The sequence below is a fragment of the Drosophila mauritiana genome, chromosome 3R, assembly GCF_004382145.1.
Source record: "Drosophila mauritiana strain mau12 chromosome 3R, ASM438214v1, whole genome shotgun sequence".
In the NCBI taxonomy this organism is placed as follows: Eukaryota; Metazoa; Arthropoda; class Insecta; order Diptera; family Drosophilidae; genus Drosophila; species Drosophila mauritiana.
Window position 1 is genome coordinate 25,644,228 of NC_046670.1, and position 20,279 is coordinate 25,664,506.

Here is a 20,279-nt window from a genome sequence, read left to right on the forward strand (position 1 = left end):
ATACATCGCACAAAACTCTTTAGACATGCGTACACACATTAATTCAAAATCTGATCTACATAAATTTCTCGCTCTGACAAGCTTATTGGGTTTATTAGTTTCAAAAATGTTACGAAAACATACATATACGTAATCTTGATTTAAATACAAGCACACAGAAGAAAAATGACTACAAGTTTGCATTAAATGCGCTCGAACTAAAGGAAAATACTTATGCGTTACTAGGTCATCAATCGATTGGGTGTAACTGGATGAATAGACAGCTTTAGCGGACCCATGGGTGCCCGAGGAAGCCTTGTGGTCAACATAATTTGAATACATGCCTATTGGACTTAGCCACACTTACATTACATTTGTTAATAATTATTTCAACAAGTGAATTATTACTGAGCAAACTTGTAAATTTAGTTTATGGTTAATTGCGGGCAAATCTATTAGTTTAAATATTGTATTTGAATAATTCTCAGCTGTGGCTTTATTAATAGCAGTCACAGATTTCTTTTCGTTTGATCCTTCCCTTTGTTGTAGATTTATAAAATATATTCACTATAATAAATTTTTATCGCTCAGTTTACAGTTTTTCAGTTCGCTTAAAGGTGAATCTCAAATTTTTCACAAACTCCTCCTATATTTTGGTGTTCTCAAGTTTTTGGCACAGTAGTCTGAACGGGGTTTGCAAAACTCACCCACATATTGAAGAAACACTCGTGTGTATTATTCATATTTAATTGAGCAGCTTTATGGATATGCAAATGTGATTTGAAACAAACGAAAACGGGCAATTGCTGATAAAATTTCATAATTTGTGGTTATCCTTTAGTAGATTTTGCTTTGTTTAGTGCGTACAATTAAATTAAAGAGGTATGAAAATTCACTAACAGTATTTACAGGGATTTATCTAACGATAAACCAAAATGCCAAAGCACAAATTAAATTATTGCTTATTTTTGGAATAGTGTCTGCCTGCCCCTATCGCATCGTGTCATCCGTAGTTCCCTTAGTCCCACTCCCCTTCGTTGTCCGAGGACTCGGTTTCGTCCTCGTCCGAGTGGATGGCGTTTCCACGCGCCGCCAGCGCTCGGCGCAGTGCATCGGCTAAGGCGTCGGTGCCTGCTCCACTGTCGCTGTTTCGCTGACTGCCCAGCTCCCGTTCCTTGGCCGGTTTTAGAACAGTGCCCTGTCGGATATCCTTCATTAAATCGCTGCGCGAGTCGCCACTTCCAGTGCTGAGAGCAGCCGTGTCAACTTTCTGTTCGGATTAAGTCAAATACATGAAGAAAACCAAACAAAAATTAAACTTTCGTTCACTCACCTTCAGCTGGGTTCCCTTGCGTATGGCGTCCATTAGTGCATTGCGTGGATCTGGGGCCGCCGGAGCTGCTGGCCGGGCTGCTTGAGTCGGTGCGTGTGTGGTCGTGATGACGGGGATCTCTCCCACTGGCATGGGCGGGGGCGGTGGAGGCGGCACCGCCGCTGGTGGTGGCGGTGGTGGAGGTGGCGGCTGTAACGAAATTCAAATTATAACTTGTCCATTTTAATCGGGCACAGATGACTTACCGCCACAACGGGTGCACTGACTGGTGGCGGTGGTGGAGCGGTGCTAATGGGTGGTGGTCTGTTAGGTGGTGGAGGAGCTCGTGCGGCGCCCGGCACAGTGACGGGAACTGCGGGCGGTGGTTGTCTTGCCGGCGGCAGCGGAGGAGCAGTTCTTTGGTTGCCATTCTGAATTGAGAGATTGGATTTAGTTTAAGGAAAGATGCATGTTTAAAATGGCTAAATGAAAACTTACAGATGGATGACGGGTTGGCACCGGTGGCGGCATGGGAGCCGCTGTTTCCGTAGGGGATTCTACACTGTATTGCTTCACCGACTCCAGGACATTGTTGCTCTGTATGAAGTCGTAGATGAAGGCGCGGGTGTCCCGATCCTTTAGCTCCACTTCGGAGACACCTGCCTTCACGAAGAACTCGTTCAGCACTTTGTCGTTCTCGTTGCCCGTCAGATCAAATCCCTTCTCCGCATCCCAACCCACGTGGCTGAGGTGCATAAAGTTTGTCGGCTGGCTGATGTCCGCCTTGGTCACCTTGCGCTTCTTGTCCTTCGCATGGTTACCCAGACCGAAGCTACTGGACAGGAAATTCTTCGACGGCGCTGGCGCTGGTGCAGGCGTTAGTGTCACCGAGTTGATCTTGTTGTTCCTCAGCTGAACGCCGTCCGTGGAGGAGAACCCACCTTGCATGGGTGGTGGCCTGGCCGGCTCCCGCTGCACCTGAGGCAATGGAGCATTGGGCGCCTGCTGGCTTTTCTGCCGGTTGCGCTTCTCTTGTCGTTTGCGGTTACGCGTCTCTATGGTGGCGTCCACAATGCGGAAGAAGGAGTCGCACTCCTCCTCGGACACGAAGTTTAGTCCCACATGACCATCCTGAAAGGATTTACATATCAATATTGTTAGGTTAGATACCTAAACTGAGAAAGGAACCGAAAGATTACTCACACTGCCCTCGAAGGTGAGCAGGAAGGGTCGCGACTTGACCACCTCCATGCCATCGTAGATCTCGTGCTCCCAGATCAGCTCGTTCTTGATCAGGCAGTAGGCGCGCATGAAATAGGATCGGATGGCGCTATCCTTGACGAAGCACACCACCCCGGTGTGTCGCTTCTTCCAGTGGGCATGGGCGCTGCCCTCCGTCTTGTAGATCTGCACCACGGCGGTGTTGAGTGTCTGAAAGTGGAGCAAGCGGAGATTGCGTTACACAAAGTTATGACAATCGATAGAAAGATAGAAAGGCCCGGGGCGATTATCTAATACGGGCGAACAAAAACTTCCAACACCTTCAGTTTTCGCCTCATTTGAATGCAACTATCAATCCGACGACCACGAACTCAATGAACTGTCGCGCTCGAGCTGCTAAACTCATCTGACTTTCGGTTTCGCTAGTTTCTGGCCATCGAGTCGATGGCCCCCAGTGAGTGCTGACTCTTTTGAATACCGATTAGCCTGGCCAGCTCTTGCAGCAACTGCAACTGGGAGTTGAATGGGCAATCCAGCCGTTTGGTATGAGGAGCACGTAGCCCCGGTTGATGGAGGGCCTAAGTCTAGTCCGTGGACATTAGTCCAGTGGAGAACTTTCCGTGGATCAGTGCATTTTGCTGCAACAGTGCAACAGAGACTCATAATGTGCACAGGCAAAAATTAACTATCATCCACTGATTTAAAGTGAAATTATGTTTCTCCTAAGATAGATGGATAGATGGCACCTTCGAATTAATAAAAATTGTTCTCTGTGTCGTTTGTGTGACGGAGGACTTCGTTTATGACCCAGACAGGAAATGGTGGCGACACTCAAAGAAGTGCATCCTGCACTGCCACTGAATTGCCGCAGCAGAATAGTTGCCAAAACCATTATATGCAAGAAGCTCCGCTGCCAGAAAAGTCAAGGCAAGCGCTTATTTATTTATTGGAAACTTTGTGCAAGGACACAGGAATTACCAGCCTCTTTTAGGCCCGACCAAAGTGAGTGTGTGACTTGGTGGCCCTAACATTTGGCATTTCCCTGAGGCCAGAGAATGACCCTCAACCCGAATCGTTGCTAATTGATTCAACTGGCCGCCCCTGGGCGATGATCCAAAATGTTACGTGCTGGCAATTGAAACACTGCAGCCGAACAGCAATCCAGCATTATCAATTAATGGACACATTAGAGATGGATGGTTGGTTGGTTGGTGGGTTGGTGGATGGGCAATGGCCATGCAGAAGCATTTGCAGCTGACCTTTGGCTCAAATAAAAGAGAAAGAGGCATTGACGAGCCACTGGATTTTATGTAGCTTCGGATGTGGAAGTGGATGCTTTCCAGCCCACACAACACAGCGCAACACAGCACAGCACACAGCTTGTATCTCTGGCAAAGTGCGAAATTGTGAACACATTTGAATTTTTATTGATGCTTAGCTCTGGCTTTTTTTACTCGCGGCAACTGTGCGCGGACATAAGTAGCATTGTAAAAATGATGTCTTGCCTTCTACGTACAAGCTGCTGTTTCTTTTGAAAAGCATTAAAATCGATGGAAAACCAGCGACAGCAAAAAGTGGTCATTGCCACCGAGCGTTTGGCTCGATGGAGCAGGGGATGGGTGGGGTCTTAGCGGTACAAGTCAACCCAAATGGGCCGAGCGGTAAAATGCTCATACGCCCTGTGGCCAACTTATTATGTCAGATTATAAATAAACATTTATCCGGATATCTATAGATACCACTTTAATCGCAATGTATTTAGAGAATGTCATTGCTATTTAAAGATGCGTAAGAATACTAGAAGTGAGTCAGCTACTTCCCTTGTTTATTAAAATTCTTTCGATAGTAATCAAAGCTAGCTAATTATTCAGAGAGCAAAAGCTGGAGCCTGGCTCAAAGCGCACACTAATCCAAACTTAAACATCAATTAGAAAGTTCGGCCTGTGCAGAAAAATGCGTTAAATAAGTGTATACAAATAAATGCGTACAAGAGTTGCGACAAGCGACTGCCAAACCACAATAACAACATCGGGTTTGCTAAGCTGCAGCTTTGTGTGTTATCACACTGAATGTGGCACTATATCGCACAAAGACGGGCAGCATTCGATACGGTGAAAACAAGATATGGTTTGGTGATTGATTGAATATTTCCCGAGGTCCAACAAAGGCTTGCTCTTGAAAAAAAAACACCAGGTAATCTCTTTATCTCAGAGAGCAGAGCAGGGCAAACGAAAGATGTGGGATTAATGACATAATTTACAGATCCCAAAACGTTTTCATCGACTTGCCCAATACCCGTAGCTTCAGTGGATCAAAAACAGAGACTAAAATTATGAGAAATGGATTGGTAGTGCCTTTCTGTGCGACTTCAAAAGGGGCCAACTGCCTTAACCAGCCCACTGGTTGCATTACTTTGGCAGAGTTCAAATGCATTTGGAAATGTTTTGTCAATGGAAAGTTGCGAATTAGCAAAGCGTGAATTGCGAATCGAAATTAGCGATTTTCTCATGTTGTGCACACCATAATTATCCGCATAACGGCCGCCGTTAAATGGCCACATTCCAAGTTTCCACTCCAATTTCAGGGCATTCTTATCGCACTTGGCATTGGCCGGTGATTCGCATCGGGCGGGCGGATTGATAAGATAAGGTTCGCCTGTGTTTCGCCTCAAATACCATATGTGCCCCAATTCTTATCACCCAATGGGCCAAACTAATGGTTTCTCTTTCGTTTCGCACCACAATCGGCTTTGGCACCCCAATACTACGAAGGAATAGAGTTGGAAATAAAAAACTAATCAAGAAGTGCAAACAACTGCCTTGTGGCCTATCAATGCCGGCTCAAGCCGTTTGCTGATAGAGGCTCTAAGAAATGCTAGGTAAATATTAGTAATGCCAACAAATTCTAACAATTTGCTCTAGTAACACTGGCCAGCATACTCGGACTCTACTCTAAATGAAATTTATTTATTTGTTATATACTCATTGTCACGCCTAATTAGCATTTAATACGATAATAGTGCCCAATAAGTTGTAATCTATGTATGAGCACCATAAAACAGCTGTGTAACAATGATTCATCTTGTTTTATTTTTTTTGTACAGCACAGCGAACATTAATCTAAATGACTCAAGTAGACTTTCCAGCAAAAGAATATGGTTTTCAAATAAAACCAAAGCTAATAATGTGTACGATACTTTTTCTATAAACTGCCATGAAAGTTTTATAGCTGACCAACTAACTATAGTGCATAAAACTCAAATTTTGTTCACAGTTTTGAGCTTCCGGTGCCATCTTCAAATGGGCAAAGAAACCATTCGACTATGTTGGGCAGTGTGCAAGTGAAATTTGGTAAATATGCCAGGCAGCTGCCCGTAGACCGTAGAATGATATTATGATATAGGGTTACTGCGCTTCTGCGAAGCGTCGAGTGAAATTCGCACACGATGGGCGACACTTGAGCCGCAGGAAGTGCTTCATCAAGCTGTGGGATTTGCTCGGTGAAGGCGTTGGCGGAGGAACACAAACCATGTCATTGCTTAATTATTAATCACCCGATTGGGGGCATTATGCATCATCAGTGCTCGACTCACCTGGCACTTCTTGCCCAGCAGCTTGAAGACGGCCTCATTCTCCTCATGGGTGAGCAGCGTGCTGGCGGCATTGACCTTCGCCCGCGGACCGTCCTGCGACCTCATTCCGCTGCTCATCTGGCCGGTGTCGTTGGATCTGGGTCTGGTGCTGGATATGGGGATCTGGGCTGGTTTCCCTGCACAATACGGACACAACACGCATTTTATTGTGTGGCGAAAACAATACGCAAATGAACAAAAGCTAAATGTATTAATTTAATATCACAATACGCAGGGGACCCCGAAAAAGTAAAAAGTTCATAACAATAAAGGCACACGGAGTTACAGTTGAACTTCGATAGGGTGAACAAAAGTTCGGGATCGTAGGATTGACGATATATGAAAAGTTTTAGCTCAGGAAAAATTATATTAAAGAGGTAAGAAACTGTATATTTAACGTTTAAATGATTTATTGAAGTCAACGCCTTCGAATATAAAAAGATAACTACACTTGATAGGCTGCCTATTTTTTTGTACAGTGTACAGCTTGTAAAAACTCCGATCTACAGAGAGTTTGAGCAAGGGAGGCCGAAGTGTGTTGCGAATAACCCGATTTGGGATCGAAGAATTATGGTTTTCGGACTGCTGAATCTATGGACAGTATTGTCTTTACGGTTTTGAATGGTTTTCAACCCGAATTACGGCCAAGAGCGCGAGCGAGAGAGACCGAGGCCTGCGCTGGCTATGACGATGTAGCTGGTTATGGTGTCGGTGGGGCTGCGAGCGGATCGCCTGGGCTGAGTCACGGTGCCCGAGAGTCGGAAATCAGAAGAAACAGAAACAGTCAGCCAGCTGCGTTTGAATGTGGGCAAAAGCCAGGCCAGTGGCAAACTCTTCGAAAAGAGCCCTTATCTTTGGCGAAAAGAACTGATTAGGTGTGCGCATGTATCTATGTGTGATACATGCACAGTGGTCTGGGTTACTGAACATTCGGCACTCGCCACAAGCCACCAACCACCCCACTGTGCGCCACTCCGCAGCTCCAAGATTTGTGACAACACCTGTCCGTCGTCGCGCCAGGTGGGGTGAAAATGCAAATGTAAATAGACAGACGCTGCTGCGGATTGGGAGTAAGTCCATGGGTTGGTTTGGTTCGGCTTGGATGGGATGGGATGTTGGGCTCCCCAACTCAAGGTCTCGGATTTCCCGTGTGAGCTGCTCTGCTGGGGGGGTCGCCCATTGATTTTTTGCGTTTATTTTCGTGCACTGCTCTTCAATCTTTCGTTTTTTTTCCCACACACAACACAACACACCACAAAATCTGTGTAGTCTCTGGCCTTGCAGATTCCGGGATTCTTATCGGGAGGCTCTACTGTGCGCGCGTCCGCGTCATCGAGTGCATTGCGTTGAAAACGAGTGTTCCTCGAGTGATTCGTCTGTTCGCGGACGCACAGCTAGTTTGTTTATTCATTTATTTTTTTCACTTTAATTCAATTGCTGGGCAGTGTGACCGAACGAACCAGTCGATAGGCCAAAAATACCCTTTCGATAATTTCCTAAAATATGCAGCAAGCTCCGCCAAGGCCCTGTGCAGACCATGCTCGAGACTTTTCAATTTTGACCACCACTAGTTCCGCTTAAAAGTTTAAAACATATCTGAACTATCCGTGGGAATAGTACAATTTAGCATTTACGTTATTTTTCCGTTAAATTAATTATGTTTACCACCCCTTAAAATAGGAATAAATATTCGTCCAACTGGCTTTCAAAATATGTTTTATTTTGTTTAAAATTATAATCGAGTAAGTTCACATTGGTTTTATTTTTTGCTGACAAAAAGCATATTTCGATTTATTCATATTGAAAATGGTTAATCGCATTGAATCGGTAAAAACTAAGTCGCAAATGATGGGCTTAATGCATAAGCTGTTTCCTAAAACGGTTACCCTTAACTTGCTAAATTATATAAAAGAATACTTAAAAAGCAGTGACTAAAAATGTGATTTTCCTCTCTCTTCAGATATTTGGTGTTTGCATAAGGAAGCCAGGGGCATATTTTGAACTTAGAGTATATTCTCAATACAGATGTGCAACTATACGATTGTAATTGATTTCATTAGCTGCCCAGTTGGAGGACAACTCATCTAACTAAGTGTAAAAGTTAAATAAGAACACACATTAGACTTGGTAAACCTTTCCTAGTTAATGCGACAATCGAATATATAGCATTTATATATATGCCAGTATACATTTTGTATATATTGGGGAGTTGTTGTACACATGTTGAAAGGCCTGATCTAGTGTATATATATGCAATACATTTGGCTACACACGATCGGGAGCATCGGGAGCATCCTTCTCTGACTGTGATTTGGATTAGTTGAAGTTACTAGGAGTTTGCGCTAACTCTATGCTAAACTGGTTGCTTACAAAGTTTTAGGGTCTACGGATAATGTATAAAGTAAAAGAAGAGTAGAATATGGATTACATAGCGTATGTATATTAACTCCTATCCTAAAAACTCTTTGATTTTGACTCTGACTCTAGCTCGGCTTGTGGATGTGGACCTGTGCGTGTTCCGTTCCTAAAAAATGCTTGACAAATACAGTCCTGTTCCTCTTACAGTCTCCACTTCCGTTTTCGCTTTAACTTGGCTAAGTTGTTATCCATACTATCCTGAACAAATTAAACCTTTATTTTCGAGCGCCCACCACTGGCAGCTTGGACTTGACTCCTCCAGCGGTGCTGGGGGTATTGTCAAACGTGGAGCTGCGCAGGAGCGTCGGCTTGGTTCCATTTCCGTTGAGCATGTTGGAAGATTTGGTTTTCTGCGTCCTCAGGTTGGATGACGATTGCTTGGTTTTGGCCTCGTCCACTCTCTTCCAGATGTTGGCGATACGACTTTGCGCCTGGTTGATCTTGGCCGCAGCTGCTGCGGCTGCACTGCTTCCATTTAGGTTGGAGTTGCTGCGGGATGGTGGAGTAGTGGACGACACCCGGCCGGAAGCCACACGTGAAGCCGCTGGGGATTTGCCCGCAGCCAGTCGCAGACTGGTGTTTGCCCTTTGTGGCGTCATTCGGCGGGCCGGCGCCAATGGAATCCTTTTGGGAGACCCTGCTTTGGATGGTGAACCACCGCTGGTCGTGCCTTTCTTTGTGGGCAACTTCGAGGCGCGGTGAGTGGGACTGGTTTGAGCCGGTTTTGTCTCCACCACGGGCACTTGAACATTGGAGTTCGTGGGCTCGTCCTTGACAAAGGTTCCCTGGCGTTCCAAGCGAGCGGGAGCCGGCTCAGGCGGCGGCGTCGGCTTCTTTTTGGCTGGTAGCCTAACTCCTGACCCGCCGGCCACCAGACTGCGTTTGGCAATTGTTGGAGATAGGGTTTTCTTCTTGGACGGGGCGGCATTGTTGCTATTACGTTGACTTTGCATGCTGTAGGGTGAGACATAGGCTGGTTTCTTGCGACCTCGCACCAGTTTTACGGCCGCGGCGGGCTCCAAGGTTGTGGGCATAACGACAGATGTTCTAAGGTCCACAATTGGCGGAGGAGGAGGCAACTGTGCCGGTTCCTGACCATCGCACGACTCCGTTTCAGAGTTCTGATCGCACTCCGGGGATTCCCCTGCGTCTTCTGGAGGATCAGTACTCTCGCAAGTCTCCTGACTCTGTCCAATGCTAATGTCCGTGATGAAAGTAAACTGTTGCATCATTGCTCGAATCGAGGAGAGCTGTTCGCTTGGGCAATCGTCGGGTTGGGGTTGTATCAAAGCCAGGGGACACTCAATCAGTTGGGTCTTGTACCGCTCCGCACTGCCCCTTCTCCTTCCATTTGCGCGTGGCGAAGGCGTGGCCACAGGAACGGCAGCTTCCACAATTTCTATCTGCAAAGTTTCATTGGCCTCTGGTGCCTCCATCTCGCAGCTGGTGGCTATGGTGTAGGTCTTGAAGCGATCCTTTGTGAGACGTCGCTTGTCTTTCGGGGTGAGGGAACGACGATTGGGTGATGGAGTAGATCCGTGCTTGGGTGTGGACTCGGCCGAGCTGTAGTCATTCATTGTGGCATCCTCATCCTCGTCGAAACAACTTTGGAGCACGGTCATCGTCTGATCATCGCAAGCAGCCGTCTCATAGTTGGACACGGAAATGGTGGTGGCCATGCTGCAGTCCTGCTCACCATCGGCCACCTCAGACTGAATGCTGTCCACACTGATCATGGAGTCCAGCAGCTCATCCATCAGCGACGGAGGCTTGATGTTGTCCAGCAGGTTGCAGCTGGAGTTCACGCTCTCCGCACTTCCAGCCAAGTGACCCAGCGCACGTCTGGCTACCAAATTGGCTGGAAACATTTTTCGCGCAAAGCGGGGACTCTTGCTGGGCATCGGCTGGCGCAGGGAACTCGGCTGGGAGTGATCCTGGTAGCAGCTGTTCAGCGATTCCATTCCCGACGGCGGACGAATATTATCCAGATCCAAACTGTTCAAGCTGAAGGTCATCTCCGTGGTGTCATCGTCAGTGGCAGCGGGCTGGAGTAGATTTTCCGCCAGAGCTCGCGCTTCGAACGCAATCATGGTCGAGTTTGTCATAATGGAGGCACTCGTTCCATTGAATAACAGTCTTTGCGGCTCCAATCTGACGCCAGCATTCTGCACCTGCCCACCCAACTGGAAGTTAAGACCTCCAGACGATCCTGAGTAGCTGTCAGCATGACCATTAACCAGGGTATCCGTTTCGCCTTCAAGCGATGCTGGTTGCTGTTCATTCGTGGGCGTGATTTCAATCAACTCGTGCAGGGATCTCGCCTCCGTGGCATCTTCATCCAAGCTCAAGGAGGCCAGAACCGGTGCCGTTTGACTGACGCTGGGGAAACTCACATCATTGGGACAGGTGCTCTCGTTCCAGGTGTTGTTGCTACTGTTGTTCTTGTGGCTGTTGCTGCTGCTGTGGTTATGGCTGCTGCTGCGCAATTGCTCTGCCGAGGTAACAAACTCCATGGTCAGTCTCTCCACAGACTTCAGCATCAGGTCGGGATCCTTGTGCTTCTCGCTTGCTCCGGAGATGCACGTTTCGTTGGGAGCACTGTCCAACCTGACCATGGTCTCCATGATGAAGGACTGATTTGATTCATCGCTGGATCGATCTTCCGAGTCCAAATCCTTAGACCCAGTAGCGGTCTCGAGACCGTTCTGACTCGCGTTCCCGTTCCCTTGATTTGGAGCTGCTGGACTTCTTGCTGTGTCGGTGACGGTGTCGATGGCGTCGATAGGATTCGGGAGGATGGGGCTGCTCAGGTGCGTGGACGACTGCTGGTGCGGATTGCTGGTGGCGTGCGCTTTCTGCTCTACGTCTGGAGCTGCTGTGCTGAGGGCACTTGCTGATGTAGTAGCTGCCATTGGGTGACACGGTTCCAATGCAGCCGCAGACGTAGCCAGAACGTTTTTTGGCACGGCGTTGATCTTCTTCGAGATGCCCGTATTGATGCACTCCTGCAGCAGCTTCTCGTCCTTGCGTTCTCGCTCTCGTTCCCTATGGTGATGGTGATGATGATGATGGCGCTGCCGCTTGACCTGTCCACTAGATGGCAGCTGCACCGGCAGCGAATCGAACTGCTTGAGATTGGGATTTGACTGGACGGAGGATGAACCCACTATAGGTTGCTCCTGCATCTGCTGGGCCCGGGCGCCGGGTTCCTTCGTCTTGTACATGCCTTTGAGGATGCACAGCTCGAAGAGCGACTTTGACTGGTTGTCGTTAGAATCGCTAGAGTCCACGGAACTGTAGGACTCCTGCTGCTGGCTCTTGCGGACTGTCATCGCCGAATTCAGGGAGCTGGCCGAGGTGGCCGCATTGATGGCTATTGGCTGCGAGGAGCTCAGCGAGCTGGAGCGCTTGCCGTTCGAGCTGAAGCCAAGATTCGATTTCGGTCTATTGCAACCAGCGGCAATAGCCTACACAAATAAATAAATGGCTTAATACATAGTTAATTTGGTGATTCATGTACTGCTCACCTGACTCAGTAAGTTGGTGTCATCTTCCGAGTCAATGGATAGAGAACTAAGCGAATCATCTTGCCAATGCGGCGGTCTTCGGACTTGCTCCTGTTTGCCGGGCTTTGCTTTCATCCCAGGATTCTGATCTACACTGGATCTATTGGAAAATTGATTGATTAAATATAGTTAGTAAATACAGTTGAGATAAGCTTTTCTAACTTGAACCACCAATTAATATTTAAGCAAAACATTAAACAATTGCATTAATAATAGTAATGATATAAATCATTTGATATTGATATCACAAGTGAATTTTAATGCAATGTTCAGTTATTTAAAAAGCCTACTATACTATTTAGTGTAAATGGGATCACTACTCACGGTTCGGTCTCCTTGAGCTGCACGGCTGGCCCAACCAGACTGGATCCCACGGTGAGATTGGATAAACCAGAGACCACCGAGAAGTTGCAGGGACTGTCCTCCACCAAAAACTTGTTAATTTCATCGGCAGACGGCAGATAGCCAGGCAATTGGTTTCCGCCTCGTCGAAGCATGGCTATGGGATCTGGAGTGGGTTCAGAGAGGGGTTTCTTCATGCCATCGCGGATGCACTGCTGCAGCAGGTGGCCAGGGGCTCCACCGCAGTCCGATGCGTTCGAAGATACATCATCGGATAGCTGATGAGCGTACAGCTGTGCCTGACCAGCCGTAGCATCCTTGGGATCGGTGGAGCTCATGGAGATGACCGAAAGATTAGTGTTACTTGGTACTTTGGAGAGCAATGCTGGCGTATCCTCGGTGCAGTAGCTACGAATGGTCTCCTCAGCCACGTCCACTTCTGAGTTCACTACTGTCGATTTCACAGCCTCAGCTGGCTTCCTCTGCATACCCATGTTGATGCAGTTGGCCAAAAGGAGCTCATCCTCGTTGTCTTCCTCGGCCACACTGGCTGGGGCCTTTTCATCGTCCACTATGCTCAGGTTGCTCAAACTGGTGGCCGTGGAGAACTGAGCAGGTGTATGCTCCACGTTGAAGCTGCTCAGATCGTCCTCGAAAACGCTGCGTAATGGTTGTAGGCTGGCCGGGATTACAACCGGTGGAGAATCCACATTCTGTCCCGAACCAGCGACACTATTTCGCCGTGGAGATTGGGGCATACTTTGTGTGGGGGAATCTGGGATCTCGGATGGGGATATTACTCCACTGGCCAAGCGACTGAAGTCACTCACCACCGAGCTCTTGTCATCGCAGTTGGCCACATCTACATCCGGATCGTGTACCAGGGAGTCCATGGAACTGCGACGCGAGAACATCAACGGGGTTTCCAATGCCGAGTTGGCCTGGGTGGGAGGTTTGGTCAGGACCTGCTCTGCTGGCTGGGATTCCTGCTTCTCTAATTTGGGCTTGATATCCGCATCAGTTCCTACTATTGCCTGGTTAGCCTTACCGGATTCATCCAAGCTGCTCAGGGAATCGTAGCGACTAAAGTACCCAGGGGTTCCCTCCTCGCAGTAGTTAATGGGTTTCTCTGGAGTGTACGAACCGGAGCCACACTGCGATAGCTTGGGCAGCTTTTTGGGAGCTTCTTCCTTGGAAACCACCTCGCGTGCTTCTGGCTTGACTTCCGCTTCTGCATCCGCTTTAGCAGCGACTCGTAAATCTGTGACTGAAGCCGCATTGGATATAACATAAGGGGTATCCTCCGTCTGGTAGCACTTCACACTGTCGTCTAGTATCAGCAATATTTCCTGACCCTCGGATTTCACGGGAACTGTTCCAGCAGGAGGAGTGCTCTTTTGTGCGCCTGCTGGTCCTGATATGTCCAGGTCGGATTCAATTTGGTTCTCAGCGTAGCGAAGGCTGAAGTCCGTGGGCTGATCCAGGTCCGTTTCCTGATATGTTGAGGTCTTGGTGGCATTCTCGCTGTACTTCACCGAGTAGTCAATGGGTTGTTCCTCGGTTGCCTCCGTGTCCTGCTCCATTTCCAGATCGAAGTCCGTGATCTTGGGCTTCACCTTTCGATGGGCATCTGAAGCAGAGGCGGAGCGAATTAGATGATCGTAAGCGCAATCGGATTTGGCCGAGTACACCGAATCCCTGCTCTCGCTCTTTGTTAGCATTGCCGATCGGGTTAAACGTGGCGCAGGATGACGTCTGGATGAACTGGAGGCTCGTTCCTTATCCAGTTTTCCGCCCGTGTCCAAGTTATCGCACGTCTCGGCCGTGTGACGCTCACCCAGCTCCTGTTGCAGTGCCTTGGCTTTTCGTGCCTCCAGAGTGGGCAATGCTTTGAGGCCCATGGAGCGGGCAATGGGATCCAGCTGGTGATGATTTTGAACAGCAGGTCGGAAGTTCAAAAGGTTCTTCAAGGCCGAAGAGCTGCCCTCTGAGATCATGGCGTGTTTGGAGTGGATCAACGAACGCAACATAGGCACCGCTCCATTGTCCCACAGGAACTTCTGATCTTCGGCAGAGCGGGCTGACAGGTTCCATAGAGTTCCACAGGAGTTGCTGACCACCGTGAGGCTTTCGGACTTCAGTTGCTGCAGCAGAATAGCCAGGCAGTTGTGCTGGCGCAGGATCTGCCGATAAGGTTCACAAACAGCAATGTGGCTGGACACGTTCCGCAGGATTCCTCCCGCATTCTCAATGATCTTCAAAGTTTTGCTGGGACCTTCGTAACTTAGCATTCCTACTAGGAATGCCAAGGCCCCATCCACGGCACAGAACTCGGCCTTGTTGGTGCTGCAGTGCGCCGAGAGATTCCACAGGGCCGAGAGTATGGCCTTCAGGGTGTTCTCACTCCTATTCCGCATGGCCGCCAGGGCCAGAGCTGTCACCGTTCCAATCTCATTCAGCACTGCCTTCATGTTGCTGTCCGCTCGCCAGGAGAGATTACGCAGCACGCTGGCCGTCACCTGGAGCAGATCGTCCGGGGCCGAATCCAATTGGGCCACCAGGGCCTCCATGAATTGCTTTTGACCACACAGCAGCGCCTTGTTGTTCTCATCCCCAAAGGTCAGATTGGTCAGGGCCATCAAGGCGTATCTTCGCAGAGAATTGCAGCACTGATCCTCCGGTTTGGGTCCGTGAACGGCGTGATCCAAATGCACCAGATTGGGGATCGCGTGCAACGCCCCCAGCTCGCACATAGCGTGTCGGTGCTCCTCATCGAAGCTCACCTTCATCAGCGAAGAGATGGCGGCCAGCGGATGACGGTCGGAGTCATCTGCAATGGCCTCTCCGCCACTCTGGAGCAGCGTCTTCAGGAAGGAGCAGTAGTCAACGATCTGGTCAAGCAGTCGGAGCACCTTGGCTTCCCTCCTGCCAGCCTTCTCGTCCGGATGGCTGTGCACCACATTGTGCAGCGCCTGTCCAGCACACTTCCTCACCTCCTGGTCGTTGTCCGGTGCGTGCATCATCTGCACCAGGAGCGGCATGCAACCAGAGCGTCTAAGAGTTGCACAACTTTGAGCATTTCCGGACAGCTCCAAGAACTTTTTTGCCATTTCGAGGGGATCATTTGAGCCCAACATGGAGAGCAGTGAGTAAACACACTCCACCTTGGATCCCAAGGTGGCTTCCACTGCCGAGGAAGTGTACCGTTCATCAAAGCTGGTCGTCCAGGCAGCTCCCTTGGGCAGCCTTGGAGCAGGAGCAGGTGAATCGCCGTCCAGAAATCGAGAGAGCGTGTAAGATGGCTCCTTGCTGCGGGACGGACGACCTGCGCTCGCTGGAGAGCCTCCTCCATTCCTCGGAGGCAGTTCATCCAGCTGCTGCTGCTGCGCCGACTGTCGCTCGAAGTTCCTGTCCAGGCTGCGATTTTCTCTCATCTCCCGCAGCTCCTGCGCCAACATGTAGTCCGGCGGAATGGGGTTCTCGTCCAGAAAATGCTTGGCTGATGGTTTTTTACCAACGGCTCCGGATCCCAGTCCGACTGCGCTCTGGGTGAAGTGCAGCGTGTTGTCGTCCTGTGTGAATTCCTTCTTCGTATAGCCACTGGCTGCAAGTTCGTAGTCGCTCACTTCGCCATCCCGCTCGTACTTCTTGTCCATCTTAAGCTGCTCCCCGGAACTGGCCCCAAAGCCTTCTTCATAGTCTGGCGGGGGCACTGCGTCGTAGTCAAGGAAGTGCGGCTTACGCTCTGGCACCGAGTCCACATCCACGTCCTCCAGACTGAGCTCGGCGATGCCCTCCTCCAGATCGGGCGTCAGCGTTGGCTCCAACATGGCCTGGCGGGGATCGGGGACTGGGGATTCGGGATCTCAGTGGTCCAAGTCAATGCTCCATGGCCTGCAAGGAAAGCAGATAGAAAAACACAGTGAGCGAAGGCACAATTGAGACTCTAGATTGCTATAAATTTAGTGCCGGACCAGGGCGTGGGCTAATTATAGACGCACCACTCTGCCCGCCAATCCCTGTAGTAATCCGATGGGCAAAACTCAAACAGAGACGAGTCAGCTAGCTGCATGGATGCATATATCACATATCAGATGTGGGCAGCGCTCAGAAATGCAACAGTATTAAGTTTAAAAGGTGATTCGATATAAAATATAGCAAAAATGTAAAAGCCATTGGCGTGAGACTCTAAAAAGATGATATTGAATACATATATTCCTTTTACTTAACACTCTTTCGACTTGAAGTTCAACTTAGTTATAGTTTATTTAACTGAAGGAAGATTAAACAATATTGGCAGTCGTCAGTTTAGCGCCTACACTTAAGTCATCATGAGCATATGACTCGCTTTATGATCGATGGAAACTATGTATGTCAGGTTTATGATATGAAAATCCAGCCAAGATAAATGCTATCTCAAAAGGTGAAGTCATTGCACAAAATTAAAAGGAATGATCCAAAGCCTCAAGTTTCTTGTAGTTCTTCTTGTTCTAGAACACCAAATAAAATATAAAATCGAAATAGATTACATTCATCGACCAATTGATCTTAATGGGAAACCAATTTAATCGCTTTTCACTTTTTAATTGGCCGACCCCTATCTATAAGGTTGCTCGGTAGGATCGACTTTCTAAGTAGATGCTTAGATGCTGTTGTATCCCAGAAGAATTCGCCTATTGTGGCAGGTTCTGTGCATTGCCTGCTCTATCGCTCTGTAACTTAATCATCGGCCAACTTTCAGGTGGCGGCAGCCACAATAGCAAATGAGCAGCTAAGTCATTATCATGATTAGCTGGCGCTGCATCTTTTAGAAAGTTAGCGGCACACGGCGTCGTCTTTGCGGAATTTCCAGTGCATGAAGAAAGATACAGATGCGTTTTCAGCAGATATATTATATTGCCCCGGCTCTCATTGTTGTTGCTACACACACTCCATAAGCACAAGACATATTTCTCATTTGAGCTACCGTTGAATTATGTGCAAATGCAATTTGGTGCTGCACTTCTTTTTTTCAGCTGTTATTGTAGCGTAAAATTGAGCGTGGACGGACAGAAGTGCATAAATATGTATGTACACAGAGATAAAATAACGCAACTAACGTAAGATATCTATAAATTTATTTTCACATCTTTAATCAAGGCTCAAATAAATCCTTGGGATTCTAAGATCAATCTACAATGTATCTTGAAGTATAGCCACAATGTTTCTTTCTTAGATTAACTGCATACTTTAAGATATCGAAAAACAATCATTTTTCCTCTGTGTACCCAATCCAATTCAAGACTTTAAGTGGATTGAGTTTGGGATTGGGAATGACCCGGGTCGTGTACCAGTTCTCGCTCCACACAAGTCGACTTGTTCAAGCTCCAATTGGCAAATTAATCAAATTTTAATTGCGACCAGCGTAAAGAGCGAAAACAGCCGGCGAACGAAAAGTGGTAACCGCAATTTGAGTGGCTGTGAAATGCAAATCGCTTGTGTAACAGCGGAAATGTATCCATCCATCCAAGCCACTCGATCGGAATGCCGCACTGGACACAGTGGCCATCGTTCATCATCTCCGATCGATTGTTTGCCTAGGCCTCAAATATATAGAATATGTGATCAGCCAGCACTATCAGTGCCGCGATAAGGCAGGCAGTTCGGTTCCACCGATTAACATTTAGCAAGAGTCACGATATCAGTGCTCTCGAGGCCAAGAATTCGAAAGACGAGCAGAGCAGAGCAGAGCGATTCGATGAATCAACGATCCGCGAATTAGACAATACTACATAGATACTTTTAGTACCCCAAAGAATGCGAGAATATGCGTCACTTGTCTAGCCAAGAGCCATGTACCCGGTCCCCCAGAGACGACTCCTCGTGTCATTAACCGGCCAGCGAGTCGCACAAGGGAAACAGCCCTGCACAATGGACACAATTCGACTAGTTAGCGAAACCAGAAACAACCCCACGCTTTGAAATAAAATGCAACTGCCATATTTTAGCGGATAGAAAGTGAATCAGACTACCAACTTTTAGTCACCCAGTTTATATTTCTTTCAGAGATAACGAGATTTCAAAAACAAATGTGACTTATTGCTTGAATCATATGAATAAGTAGTTACTAGGCTCTTACTAAGCAGTTTTACTTTTAATTAAACTGATAGGTGTAAACCAATAAATAGAAGTGTTTATTTGATTAATGTATATCCAAATATCTGCATAATTAAATCAATATGAGAATGAACAATTCCATTTTTGCTAATATGCATATAAATGAAGCGCTTGTGTAGCATGGGTAGATCAGATTTGGATTTTGAAAGATTAGGCTTCATCACCTTATAGAGAGTAAGGTCTTAAAAGTGATTTTAAACCGACATATGAATGCCTATTTTGGAAAGTGTAATTTGTTGTGATAAAATGTATACTAGGTTGAAATATGTGAAAGAGGGAAACATTTTTGGGCAGATTGTATCCCATTGATGATCTGAAGGGTGGTTTTCGTCACACCCTCCCCTAAAATTAGTACAATTACAATAAGCAGGGAATATCAAAAATAAAATATTTTTCCATTAAGTGAATTCCCATTAAGCTAATCACCGATTTTGCCACCAAATCTCCCCATCCCACCCACTGTTCGGTTTTTTGGCTTGGCACACATTTTGCATACGAAATATTCGCGGCAGAATTATCAAAGAAAAAAGAATTGAAGATTTGCGGGGGAACGAAAAGCGATGAAGATGATGGCACCGCGAACCATCAAACACAGGGAAATGTACGCAAAAACATTAAACAATGAAACTACATACTAACTTCTGTACATATGTATGTACTTATGATTTCAGTGTGTGCATTTATGAGCTGGTTTAATGAACGCCACTTTTGTTTTGCTGCCCGGTTGTTTTGTGTCTTTGCCGCCGCGAGATGATGATTATGTAAATTGTAGAAAAGTAAAAGGGAAACTAAATACGAGCGCATGCAGTGTGGAATTGTGTTTTCCTTTTCTCCCATGTTTGTGGGCATGTAAGACAATCGAGCGTGCCGATATTAACGTATTTTCCTTAATGCGGTGATTAATTATGCTGAGGTGAAGTCGAATGGAAGTGCTCGAAAATAGTTATCAATTAGGCGTGCCACAATCACTTGCAGCTGTTGGAAAACAACAACAACGAAACAAACGAAACACACTGCGTTTTCCAACTGATAAAGGAGCGAGCACTCACACACATAAACACACACATGCACGCACTTTGCACACCCACACTAGAGCGCAGTCGCATTCTGATTGGGACCTTTATTGATTTTTCCTGTAAAAGGAATCGGCAGGAGAACAGGAAACTTCAAACGAGTATCTCATTCTTTCAGTTGAGCTAAACACATTTGTATTCGCCAGCTGTATAAGGTGCGCATTTATTGAGTAAACATTCTGCGTTTTATTGTCAGGCCCAAAAAGAACAATTCCAATTGGAAGAGCCAGCGACTATACTCCCACACACACACGAACCCAGAGATTCTCCGATTGGCGTACCTTGACTAAAAACACAATTTCTCGGCAGCTTCCTCGCCCACCAGATGACACATTTCCCGCTTTATCACTTGTTTGCCCACAGATATTGCCACTATTTGGATTCTTGGCTTGTTTCGCGACAAAACAAATACGAAGCGCGCCCGAAACTCCGAGTCCGCTTATCAACAAAAATTGCGACCAACCGCGGCGAGCAGTGTGACTGTTATATCGAGAATTCGAAAAACCAACAAGAAATAGCTGCTAGGGATGGGAGAATGTAGCGATATTTTGGGAAGGGATTATATATATCGTTTTAATTTT

The 20,279-nt window shown here is 47.3% G+C and overlaps 2 protein-coding genes across 3 annotated transcripts; both read right to left on the minus strand.

Annotated features, from left to right (window-relative positions):
• Positions 1-60: 60 nt before the first annotated feature.
• LOC117142619 (neural Wiskott-Aldrich syndrome protein) lies at positions 61-7,606 on the minus strand. Of its 2 annotated transcripts, XM_033306704.1 has the most exons (7): positions 7,397-7,606; positions 6,105-6,280; positions 2,495-2,722; positions 1,790-2,422; positions 1,558-1,722; positions 1,313-1,501; positions 61-1,249 (listed from the first exon to the last, which is right to left on the minus strand). In XM_033306704.1, exons 2-7 carry the CDS (start codon positions 6,219-6,221, stop codon positions 998-1,000), a joined length of 1,584 nt encoding a protein of 527 aa, XP_033162595.1. In that variant the 5' UTR covers positions 6,222-6,280; positions 7,397-7,606; the 3' UTR covers positions 61-997. The 2 variants fall into 2 exon arrangements, with proteins under 2 accessions (XP_033162595.1, XP_033162596.1); XM_033306705.1 differs by lacking the exons at positions 6,105-6,280; positions 7,397-7,606 and adding an exon at positions 2,833-2,888.
• Positions 7,607-8,563: 957 nt separating this feature from the next.
• Positions 8,564-20,177, minus strand: LOC117142564. Its single transcript, XM_033306616.1, has 4 exons — positions 19,980-20,177; positions 12,452-16,363; positions 12,089-12,227; positions 8,564-12,028 (listed from the first exon to the last, which is right to left on the minus strand). The coding sequence occupies exons 2-4, from the start codon at positions 16,297-16,299 to the stop codon at positions 8,777-8,779; spliced, it is 7,239 nt and encodes a 2,412-aa protein (XP_033162507.1). The 5' UTR covers positions 16,300-16,363; positions 19,980-20,177; the 3' UTR covers positions 8,564-8,776.
• Between the last annotated feature and the right edge of the window lie 102 nt (positions 20,178-20,279).